Source organism: Equus quagga, chromosome 2 (assembly GCF_021613505.1).
Source record: "Equus quagga isolate Etosha38 chromosome 2, UCLA_HA_Equagga_1.0, whole genome shotgun sequence".
Lineage (NCBI taxonomy): Eukaryota > Metazoa > Chordata > Mammalia > Perissodactyla > Equidae > Equus > Equus quagga.
In genome coordinates this window covers 166,395,616-166,407,632 of record NC_060268.1, presented here as the reverse complement: position 1 = coordinate 166,407,632, position 12,017 = coordinate 166,395,616, and the positions used below count along the sequence as shown (strand labels likewise).

At 46.8% G+C, this 12,017-nt stretch overlaps 1 protein-coding gene across 33 annotated transcripts in view; it reads right to left on the bottom strand.

Moving 5' to 3' along the window:
- TCF7L2 (transcription factor 7 like 2) overlaps nucleotides 1-10,331 on the bottom strand; it is a 194,524-nt gene extending 184,193 nt beyond the window's left edge. For all 33 annotated transcript variants that reach the window (XM_046653550.1, XM_046653542.1, XM_046653548.1 and 30 more), the window contains exons 1-3: nucleotides 9,639-10,331; nucleotides 9,297-9,363; nucleotides 8,963-9,087 (exon numbers count right to left, since the gene is read on the bottom strand). In XM_046653550.1, coding sequence (XP_046509506.1) covers nucleotides 8,963-9,087; nucleotides 9,297-9,363; nucleotides 9,639-9,827 — 381 coding nt within the window. In that variant the 5' untranslated portion in view covers nucleotides 9,828-10,331. The remainder of the gene's footprint in view (nucleotides 1-8,962; nucleotides 9,088-9,296; nucleotides 9,364-9,638) is intronic.
- Nucleotides 10,332-12,017: the final 1,686 nt, after the last annotated feature.

The following is a 12,017-nucleotide window of genomic DNA, read 5'->3' as shown; positions in this document are numbered from 1 at the left end:
TTGGTCACCTGCAGCAGTCCACGTCACTTCCTCATCCAGCAACTGTGGCTGTTATACCCTGGGCGAGCAACAGCCCTCAACATGGTGCCTCCCTCCTTGGGGCGTCCTGGTGTCACCAAATGAGAACTCCCAGGTACTTTTCATTTAATTCCTTCCCATGAAACTCTCAACAAAATAAACCTTCCCTTCCTGCGTGCTTGTTTACAATGGCCAAGCCCACCCACCCATTCCGACACCTCCAGATGACCCTGCCCTCACTTGTCCAGAGGAAGAACCATCAAGATGTGGCTGGGCTTGCACAATTCTCCAGCAATTGAAAAACCAACATTTTACCATTAACTGCTTCCTTTATTATTATCATATCTTGATTTCTCTCGTTTTATTTCTAATCACTACTACTGGCTCCAAATTTGATGTTTCAGATAAAAGACATCAGAAATAGCCAGAGATGGGAGGGAAGGGAAATGGCTTTTTCAACCACAGGGATCTCATCCTCAAAGGAGACTAAAGAAATTGAAACCCTAAGTTGGTTTTTCCAGCATGAGGTGAACTTCCAACGTGATGAAGATTCATTTTTTACCCCTATTCACTCCACTAAATTGGGAAGAGGTGGAGCATTTGCTTTATTTTCAGCTTTATGAATCATTTGGCTTTCTGTTTTATTAAAAAAAAAAAACCCAGGTTTATTTCCTAAAAGGTTTTGGTTTTGAGGCATTTTTTGGTTCACTTTCCTTTCTACCCTGTAGCTACCACCACGAGCCACTTGAAGTTTACTTTCCATGCCATCAGCGTAAAAGACAAAATACTTTTTTTTTTTTTTAGCATAGCTAAGACTTTTTCTTAGGTCATCGGTCATTTTTTAGGACAGAGACAGCACCCCTAGTCCTGTTGGGAGCTTCTTACACTTAACGGGAAATAAACTTCTGACCAGCACTTTGGGTTATGCCTGCCCTTTCAAGAATTGTCAAGGGGACCTCCAACTTCCAGTGGGAAAGCAAAACCAGCACTGACTGGTAGGTACTAGGGCTCAGACACTCCTGCAAAGATCTAGACACCAAACATTTGTGCCATCCTAAAACAACAACTTCACAAAGGCATTGCCTTTTCACTTCCTGGCATTCTCCTTCAGAAATTCTGCTGCAACAAAACGCATGCCTTCAGACACAAGAACAATCTCTCCTTCTGTCTGGACGTTCCATCAAATGTCTATTTACCCTCATTAATTTCTTCTTTTCTTTTCCTCAACCTGAAACCATCAGCTATGAGTCAGAGAACGATCATTAACTTTTACAGCTTCCACACACATCCACCCACTCACATTGGGGGAAAGAAGTATTGACTTGCAACATTGCCTCAGACCAAAATCCTCTAAGAAGAAAAAAAGGGGAAAAAAAATCGCTTCAAGAAAGTTACATCTATAGGTCTACCGGGGATGCTACAGTCATTGTTTTCCCACTTTGTGCTGCAATCTCTTGCAAAGAAAAAAAGAAAAGCTGAAGTTGAACTTGGTTATGGTGATAGGCATTTCTGAGTTGATTTTTAAGGAAAAACTGGATAATTTTCTTTAAACCTCAAAACATAATTAAAGTTCTTAAAACATTGGAGGGGAGGGAAATAAAGCGAATCAAGTTTCCTGCTCTTGTACAAAACACATTTCTAGCATATGAAAACACATGGGCTGAAGGGCTGAGACAAGCTCCTAACATAGCATTTTTCATTAAAAGTTGCTACACTAACACTCTTAAAACGATGCCCCATCATTACTCCACTTAGCAGCCACAGCACCGCAACTCATAACGAATTAATTTGCATTAATGTGGGTTTCATGTGTCCCTCCCTGGGTATGCCATTGTGATTCAGGCTTAATAAAACTGACATGACAATAACATAGTGCCTTTTATTTCACTTTTCCCAAACAAACCAACCCACCCAAAGACCCACACATATCCTCTTCATTTTTAAGGCATTTTACTAATATATTTACTACATCGTAATTGGCCCAGCACGCAGGAACCTAGTTATCTTCTCAGTAAATATTTATAGCATCACTCTCTCCCATTCATTCTGCATTTTCTTAGAGAATCTCACTGTAGCCTACATCTGCAATTCATTGACTTTACAATTTACCACATGTTGGGATGGGAGAGCTCTTAGCTCCATTTGAATCACTACACAAATATGCAAGTGATTTATCGGTTTCAAACTGAAGACTGCAAGAGAGGGACTCCACTTTTCCTGAACATTACTTCTTCTGGCAGACCATGAACAATTACAGTTCGTACTAATTAAGCTCTGTAAATGTGCTGTGCCCTGCTAATGCCTACCAGGCCTCAAATTTATTTTCATGATGCCAAACTTTACCAAGCAATCTTAACTCCTTCGGAGCTGATCCCACTAACAGCCATTCCTTCCCCTGTAGACCGAACTGTTTGGGGCTACTTCACGACAAAAAAGAATATAATATAAGCGGATGAATTACCAGCCCGAAATCAGATGTGCCTAAGGAAGAAAAAATCTATCCTGGGAAAACCGAAGAACACCGAGGCTGATAACCCGTTCAAAGATCCCATAGCCCCATCTTTGTAATGAGCTGTTAAGGGATTCATATCTGTCCCCGAGGGCTAGTAAGTTTCTGCATTCCATTGATTAGAAAATAAAACCTTTCAGCCCCGGTCTTTAAGTTTGGGTTGGACGGAGGAACGGAGGAAGGATCCCGCCAGAAACGACGGAGCCATCAGGCCCCCTCGACAGCTACCCACACACCCCGGCCTCCCACTACCCTATACCATGTGGGCAGTTTGTAACATACACATCAGAACAGCCCACTTTTTAAAAATAAATTAAAATCGGCAAGATAATTGGCCTCCTCTCTCACATCGGGGTCTCAAACACAGACGCCCCACCCCCAGATCCTCACACAACTGATATGAAACAACACATCAACTGCTGCAGAGAGCTTCGGTGAGGAGCGGACTGGAGCCAGTCTTTGCTGAGCCAAGCAGTACAGTTTTTAAGAGCCGCCCCCCCACATGCAACTTCCACCTCTCCTAAGAAACTTCCAGTCTCCAATTTCAACCCAGCCATTCCCTGGAGCCCCAATTTTCAGCCCATCCTCTTATACTTTTCTAGTCTTTCTTAGTTAAGCATTTATTCTGCCTCCCTGATTATTTTTCTGTGCTTCCTCCCCCAGATGACACTGGTACACTTTTCTCAAACGAGTGGCCTTCCCATCCCTAACGTGAACCTGGATTTTCTTTTCCCATCTATTAAATTCTTTTAATCAACTCTCCTCACCCCACCTCACTTTCTTTTTTAAACCCTCAGGTTAACTAGTAGCACAGCACGCAACGTGTGTATTTTCCCTTCCCACTCAATGGAACATCATATAAATTAAAGAGCAGTATCAGGTTTAAGTATTCTGGGAAATATCAGAATATAAGCAACACAGCCTCCAAAAAAAAAAAAATAAAGAAATAAAGGAAGAAAAGAGAAAGAAAGGAAAAAGAGAGAAACCAGAAGGAAAAAGATGCAAACACCTAGAGCAACTTTGCTTTTGAAAAAGGCATTTGTGCAGAGCCCCCCAGTGAATTTCCATCCTGAAAGTGCTCTTTATAAATGTGTGTAACAATAGCCCAGAGGAAAAGTAGAAATCAGCTGCCGAGGGAGGGGTGGCTGTCTCAGTCAGCCCAGACTGTAAAGGTGGGGGTCAGAGGAGGGGGGAGGGCAGCATTTGCGATGGGCCTCCCCCACCATCTCATTGCTTATAATTAGTGAGAGAAATTTGAGCTACTGCCAATGTCTGCGGACCTTGAATATTATAAGGCCAACGTGGCGTCAAATATCTTAACATTCATAAGTGTTATGGGCTGTAAATAAAGCCTGCGGATTTATGACCCGGTGGCGCTTGCCAGCAAAGGACTAGGGCACATTTCTTTCAGCAGACCTGTCGAGGTGCAAGTTTGCCTTTGGTTGTAAAATTAACCATTTCCTTCACAAATGTGCTCAATTATAAGTCAGAGCTGAAGATTTACTTACATGGTTGCCAATACTCACTCCCAGAAAAAACTCAGATGCCCACATCACACACCCCTTCAAAAATAAAAGACTCAGGAATTTGATTTAGCCCTCCTTTTCAAAACTTCTGAAATGCATCGCTCCAAACAGTTATAAATGCGGTTAAAGATAGTATCTAATTCCACTTAACCAAGACTAAAAAGCTTACACCTACTTCCTTGGAAAGTGCTTATTTATTTGGCAACCCCATGGTTTAAAAAAAACAAAAAAGGAGTAAATGACTCCTTGCCTCAAGTCTTGTCCCTTCCCCCCACAGAATGTCATCGACTTCCTGTGGAGGACAGAGCCTTTGCTAAATCCAGGTTGTCTCATACTTAACTGCCAATAAACCAACTTCCACATAACTTCCAGACAGCTGGGGAAAAGGTCCTCCGAGTTTTAGTCATGGTCCAGAAACACGCGTCCACACAAAAATTTGCAGCTGTCCTTTCTCTACAGCGCATTTTTAATGTGATTCGGGGGCCCCTGTTGTGAAACATCTGACAAAATGTAAAATCCTCTTAGATACCTTCTAGTTTACCCACTGTGCATGTGTAAGAGAAGTTGCACCAGGATTTCTCAACCAAGAAATCTAGGCACTTTTTGCCGGCACACAGGCACCTCGCGGGATGTAAGGAGGCATTCAAAACCTGGAAAGACTTCTACTGTAATCTTTAAAAGCACAGCCTCTGGTGCAACTATTAAAATGCTAGTTTTCTAAAGCAAATATTTTTTTAATGGCGTGCAGAACTGCAGTTATCGTGCGCTGCTAACAGAACAGCATTCTTGATCTGCCAGCCCCCAGAAACCTTCCTGTAACTTTTTCACAGCTTGCTAAGAAACAGAAAGCTGACCAGCTTCCAGCAGTGACTCTAAATGAAATCCATATCAGTAAAATTAAAATCAAGGTGGAAAACTCCTAGCAAGAACCGGGATTGTTTTCCTCCAAATCTTTTCTTGATCAGATAGGGGGCATCCAGTGAACGGCTACTTCCCTCAGGCAGTCAAAAGTTTCCCAAAACACTTCTTCCAGATAAGCACTTTAGGCTCCCAACCGCCTAAGAGTTTGTTTCTGGGGTTTCAGAAAGCTTTAATTTCAACAAACTGCAAAGCGCTGGCATATTAAATTTATAATCATTAAAATATGACTTATTGGGTGAATGTTGAGCCCATAATCCATACTGCAGACATTAAACCCCCAACCTATAAAGATTAGCACGGAATTAATACTGTTGCATTGAGATTGAAATCTAAACATGTTCGCCATAAATATTTCTGAAGGAGATGAAAAACAATTAGCATAAATACCAAAGAAGGGCAAGAACACCTGTTCTTTTTCAGGGCGATAAGCATTTTATTGTTCTCTATTTAAAATGTAATGACCTGTGTAATTACAGTAATATTACATTGTTATGCAGGGGCTTGGAATGTCACACTTTGAAAAGTGTTGTCAAAACAATCAGGAGTGATGGTGGGGGGTGGGAGGACAACGCGGAAGGACCACCATTAACCCTTCACATGCCAAGGTCTAAATCTTTTGTAGTCGAAAGGATTCTGTTGTTTGAGTGAGGAGAAAACATCCATTTTTCACAAGACAGAAAGAGAAGTTGTTGCCCAGCTAAATCAAACCCCAAGAACAGGCCCCTCTTGGTTTCCTTTAAATGCTGGATTCCAAGTTCAAAAATGAAGTCAAGATGCTGCTTATTTATTTGTTCAACCTAGTAGCAAATAGCTCAGTTGAAAAGCAAACAACTTTGGATAAAAGAAGATGCAAGAGCTCTAACAATCAAGTCCTTACAGAGAAATTTCAAACCTAACTGCAATTTCCACCACCATATTCCTATTTCTCCTTTGGCAGGAAGGAGAAGGAAATGCAAAACTATTTTTTCAACTTGAATATGGGAATAGTATTCTTCTCTTTAGTATACAAATGTAACCACAATTCTCATATTTGCAGTTGTAGGACTTCCTATCGACTTCACGAGACCTCTCTCCTTAATGCCTTCTTGTATTCCAATCTATCTTTTTAAAAGCCGTTCCTATTATTGTATCAAAGACTAAATTAATGTTATGCAGAAATCTTTGTCGTTTTAAAATAAAATTATTACTATCAAGCTTTATGGTGTCTTCAGCAATTAAAGTATTATTCTTGAGATAATGTATTATTCATCATAAGCCGATTTAATGATACTCCTTAATTCTTTACATTCTTAAATAGAAAAGCAGAAATCAGGGATCCAAAGAGTTTGCCTTTTAAAGGAAGCAGCTGCTTACAGGTATACTCATAAATAACAGCAAATGTAGCAAAAACACCACCAACCAGGAAGGGTGTGAAAGAACAAAGCCTACAGCTAATTTTTCTTTGCACCTTGCCCTCAAAAACACACTCTATGAAACACGAAGAATTTCAGATGAGCATGAAAAGACCGCTATCTTGCCTATAGATTCCTTCTGCAGCTGTATCAAATCTGGAATTGCAGGCTGGCCCTCTGATCGGAGACGTCAGGAGTGACACACAACAGCCTCTTGTCCTCATTTCCATTGCTCTGCTTACCGGCCTAAATAAATAACTTTAATTTGGGGGCACATAATCTAACCCAGGTAACAGACAGAAAGGAGGAAGGAGCAGCACAACGAAGATGTCTGCTGGCGTTTGACGTGCAAATACTAAAACTGCCTACTGAGTTCAGAAATGTCTTCTCCGACTCAATCTGATGTCACAGCACAAGGCCACCCGCTATGCCCACAATTAAAATAACTAGATGCCGTCCATTCCTATAATGCCCACAAAGGGGACTGAGAGTTGGGAACCTTCCTTTTCGCACCGGGAAATCATTTATTTGCCTTTAACAATTTCCCTCTTTCCTAATTACAACACAACTATTCAAGTTTTAGGAGACAGGAGAGCAAGACTGCCAGCGGTCACAAGGAGTTTGCAAAGAGTCAAGAAGGCCAGCAAGCCCGTCATCAAAGCTCAATATTCAGATGGCTAAGTGGATTTTAGAATAATACCAAAGAGGCCTCCATCGCCGGGGGAGGAGAGGAGAGGAAGACATTCTCAGGGTTACTTTGGAATGTTGCTTGCTCGGCTGGTTAGTACACAAACCCTCCAGATTCTGAGCCGAATGCTCCCGATTTAAGGTGCCCACAAGCTCCCAAGAAAAATACAACGTAACCGGACAGTGCTTCCCCTACAGCTGCAACCCACAAGCCGGGCCCCTGCAGCCTGGAAGAGCTGGCCCTGCTGGAGGAGGTCGGGCTGACACGCTCTCCCAGCTTCCCAAGCATGCAGAAGCCTGGGCGCAGGGGAAGGGGGGGAATAATTATTTCTTTCCTAGCCATAAAAAATGACCGGTCTAGCATGCCCTTGCCATTTTTGCCAGGGCCCAAAAAACAAGTCAAACCTGATAGTTAATATTTTAATGCTTAAAAACACTTGTAGATATGATCAACTCCTGCCCGGCAAGCCCTCGGCCATTAGCACTGAATCCACGGCTGCTGAACAGTGGGGGCCTTATTTCAAATTGCTATCTCGAGTTACCGAAAAAGAAAAAACAAAAGTAGCGTGTGTCAATAACAAGGAGGGGGACTAAACCAGAGAAGGTGCGAAATGACAATCCCGGGAAACCTGGCACAAACGTCCAGAGATTCGTAATCCAGGCTTTTTAGAGGGTGGGATGGGGAGGGGGTTCAGGGCGAGGGCAGGGGGCAGAACCGGTCGGGGAAGGGGATGATCCTTAATAACAAATGTCAGAGGTGGGCGCGGAACTCACGCTATGGGAAGCGCCGCCGGAGCCTGGCACCCCGCGCTGCCCCGGGGGCCCCAAAGTTGGGTGGCCCTCGATCAGCAGCCCATTGCCTTAAAAGAAAGGCGTTCTTGGCCTCCCTTGTCCTCTACACACCTTCGAGCCCCGCACACCCTGGTCTCTTGGCCCCCAGGGCACACTGAGGCCCTTCTCGGAAGCTGGCGAGTGCAGACCCTATATAAACCCCAAGGCACCAAAATTCCCTAGAAATACATCGAGTCCGCTCGGAGGAGGCCACCCTGGCTACACACAAACCAAGAACCCCGGCCACAGGGGCCTCCCCACCCCGGGCGGCCGGGGACAGCCCTCAGCCAGCGCGCCAGGCAGCCGAGCCCGCCACGGCGCCCAGGGCGCTCGCGGCCCTGCGGGGTTGCCAAAGAAAAGGAAGCGCAGGGCCCCCAAGTTTGCAGTGGGACCAGTCGGGGAAGCTTGGCCTTCCAGGGGAAAAGGGGAAGAGGGCTGAGAGCCAACGATCGCCACTAGAAAGCTAAATAAATAACCAGACGAAAGAGAAAGCTAAGGCGCTTCTCCAGGGCCCCGGGCTCCGCGCGCTCTCTAGTTCTCAAGTCCAACGCCTGGAGGAAAATCCACTCTCTACCCAGCGGGTCGGGCGCAGCCAAGTCACTCAGTCCCCGGCCGCGGCAACCAAGGGGTTAACCGGGGAAAGCCCAAGACGCCACGGAAGAAGGAAGGAAGAGAGAGAGGGAGAGAGAGAAAAAAGAAAGAGCCACACAGTCATCTTCCCAGGGTGAAGAAACAAACAACTCCACCAAAGGGGGAGGGGGAAATCAGAGCGCAAAAAAAAGTTCTTCTGATTTTTTCCCCCCCAACAAAGCCCTGCTTGGAAGGAAAGGTCTCCCCAACATCACGAGGCAGCAAACTGAAAGCAAGAACATGGCGAAGTGCAAATAACTCCAGTCCACAAAAGGCAGAAAAGTTTGGAGAGTTTCGGGCTGCCTGGGCCACGAGCGGGGGAGGGGAGGCGGGGAGGGGAGGAGGCGGGGAGGGGGAGGGAGGGGAGGGGGAGGAGGGGGCAGGGCAGGGGCCGCATGCGGGGCCGGGCAGGCGGGCAGCGGGCGGGGGCCGGGCGCGGAGGCACTTACGGTTCGGGCGGTGGGTGAGAGCGATCCGTTGGGGAGGTAGGGGCTCGTCAGGTCGGGGATCATGATGAAGGGGTAGCCGGGATACGGTGGCCCCTTAAAGAGCCCTCCATCTTGCCTCTTGGCCGCTAACATGGCGGGGCGGCGAGGGGACGGCAGCGGCCGCGCGGAGCGGGAGAGAGCGAGAAGAAACTTTTTAGAAAGTGCCCCAAGTGACCGGGCGCCCCGGCCCGGGCGGCGCACGGTCGGGCCGAGCGGGGCGCGGGGCCGGGGCGCGCGGGGCGGCGGGCCCGGGGGGTCGCTCCGGGCAGCTGCGGGGCGCGCGGGGCGTACTCACCTTCTTCCAAACTTTCCCGGGATTTATCTCGGAAACTTTCGGAGCGAGGCGGAGGCCGTCTTTCCGCCTTCCCGGAGGGGTGGAGGTGGGGAGGGCGAGGGGCAAACGCCACGCAGAGGGGGGAGAAGGGGGAGAAAAAGAATCAGCGGGGTGGGGGGGTTTGGGAGGGAGAGAAAAACAGGGTTACAAGTTTTTGCAATGGTGGCCCCGCACGCACACGCAGCCCGCCCGGCCCCGCGGCGCCCCGCCGCCGCCCCCAGCCCCGATTTCTCCCCTTTAAGCAACATTTGGCAAGCCCAGGAAATAGATTAAAAGCCCACCAGCCCGAGGGGCTTTTCCTACCTCGGAATCGGAGGAGCTGTTTTGATTCGTTTCTGATTCATTGACTAGAGACGATTTGACATCAGCTAAATCCCTCTCCGCCGAGGAGTTTTCGGAGCTCTTCTCCTCCTGCTCGCCCTCGTCTTTGAAGGAAATCAGTTCGTCGTTGGCGCCTAGGTCATCTCCTCCACCGCCGTTCAGCTGCGGCATTTTTTTCACCCACCAGCAGCAATTTTGGAAGAAAAATGAAGGAGGAAGAAAAGCCAAAAAAAAAAAAAAATACCCCCAAAAAGTTTTGCCCCCCCTGAAAAAAATATTGCAAGAAAAAGACGAGTCCAAGGTGAACTTTTTTTTTCTGCTTTGGGGTCTTTTTCTCCTGGGGAGGGGAAAGAGGGAGGAGGGGAGGGGAAGGGGGGGAGATCTTCTGCACGCGTGAGTTTGGGTTTCTTTTTTCTCTCGTTCCCAAGGATCCGATCAATGTGCAAAAAAATAATAAATAAAAAAGGGGGTAAAAAAAACACACCAACAACAACAAGAAGTCAGATATAAAGAGCAAAGGGGGGGGAAGCCGAAGATACAGGAGGAGCTCGTGCCGCTCGGATTTGAGTGAGTTGAAGTTAGACTGAGAGCTTTTCAGTTCAAAGGCGGCGCTGATTGACAGATAGAAAAAGGGGGATCGAAATCCGGAGGAACGGAGTAGTCTGGGAGCGGAGATTATTGACAGGGCGAGAGGAACACACTCGCTTAATGAGATGCCGGGGGGCGGGGCCGTCCCGGTGACGTGTGCATAATAAACAGCCGGGGTGGGCGGGGCGGGGGCGGCTAACAATGATCCTTTCGGGCGCCGGGAGAGGGAGGGAGAGGAGGAGGAGGACATGGCGGGGGAGGAGGGGGGAGAGAGACGGAGGGAGGAGAGTGCAGGGGGAGAGGCCTGCGCTGAGTGTGTGCGAGCCCGGGAGTCTGGGCGAGGGGACGGGGACTCGCTCCGGGAGGGGGCGGCTTCAGAAAGACAATGCGGAGTGGGAGAGGAGGGGAAGGGGGTGGCGACCGAGTCAGGAATCCGAGCCGGGGAAGGCGGAAGGAAAGCCCACTGGGGGGCGGGGATGGGGAGAGGCCCAGAGAAAGTGCACTTTGGAAATATTAGAAATAAGTCTTAAGGCAGGGGAAAAGGAGGAGAGTATTGGGGGAGGGGAGGGGCTTTAGTGGTTAATCCAGCAGTAAACTCAGCCACCCTTGGGCGGGATGGAACAGAAGTGGTCAAGAAGAAAGATAACCCTCCACTTTCAGAGAGCTTGGGGAAGTGGAGGGCTGGGCAAAGTTCCTGGTCACCCGCAGTGAAAGAAACTATTAACCCACGAGATCCTCCCTCCCCATTTTGTTTATTAATAGTGAATCATTTCATTAAATCTTAAATCTCCCTAGAATAAATATGCCAAGATGATTTTTATCCGAAAAACAATCAGATACTGTAATGTTTGTCGGAGACACTAAAAATATCCTTAAGGAAAAATACATGATTCTTTTCAATGTAGAGTTCTTTTTTTTTTTTTTTAACTGACGTTGGAGGTGGTAGGAAATGAGCTAGGATTCAAAGTCCTTTCTGACTTTGGAGGTGAAAAGTTTGGGCGTTAACACTGCTGGGGAAAATAAAACTGAAAGTTCACCAACCCCTGGGATGAGAGGTGCTGGGGTCTTTCTCGAAGAGGGTCTGAAATGAAATCCCTGGAAGGCTGACCGAATAATCAAGATGTAGATGGCTCTGGCAGGAAATTGCTAACCAAGCTGATGCTGAAACCTCAGGGTGGAAAACCTGGGCTATGAGGCAGGTATTTGTTGATTTTTAGGCGCTGGCCTGGGGAGCAGATTGATTTGCTACAAAATGGGGAACAGCATTATGTTAAAGGGTAAAAGGCTTGGCTCCCAAAATACAGTGTTCCTGGATGATGGAGCAAGAACACTCATTTCCTTGCAAATATCCAGTGAGAAGTGGACTGGAAACTACAACATGAAGAGGAGACAAAAAGAATCAGAAAAAAGAAATCGATAGGAATTAGCAAATTGTCTGTTAGGAGCAGTGTTAGTCTAGAGTCCATGATGTCCTACATTATCCCACCCATGCCCTAAACATCTCACCTGCCTTTCAGCTAGCCCACCAGCACTGAAGCTTTCCAATAGAAAGCAAATTTACCATGTAATATTTAGAGAGTTTGGGGTTTCAGCAAACTGTTTTATAGGCTAAGGTCTCAGAAAGAAGACTACTAAAAATAATGATACCAAGATTGACAAGGCCGATGAATTCCCCTGCACTGAAAAAAATTCACCACATTTGCACACTAAAGAGACAGATGCAGGCAAAATAAAAATGGAGGTGGGCGGGCCGAGGAGAATCACTGTAACTCC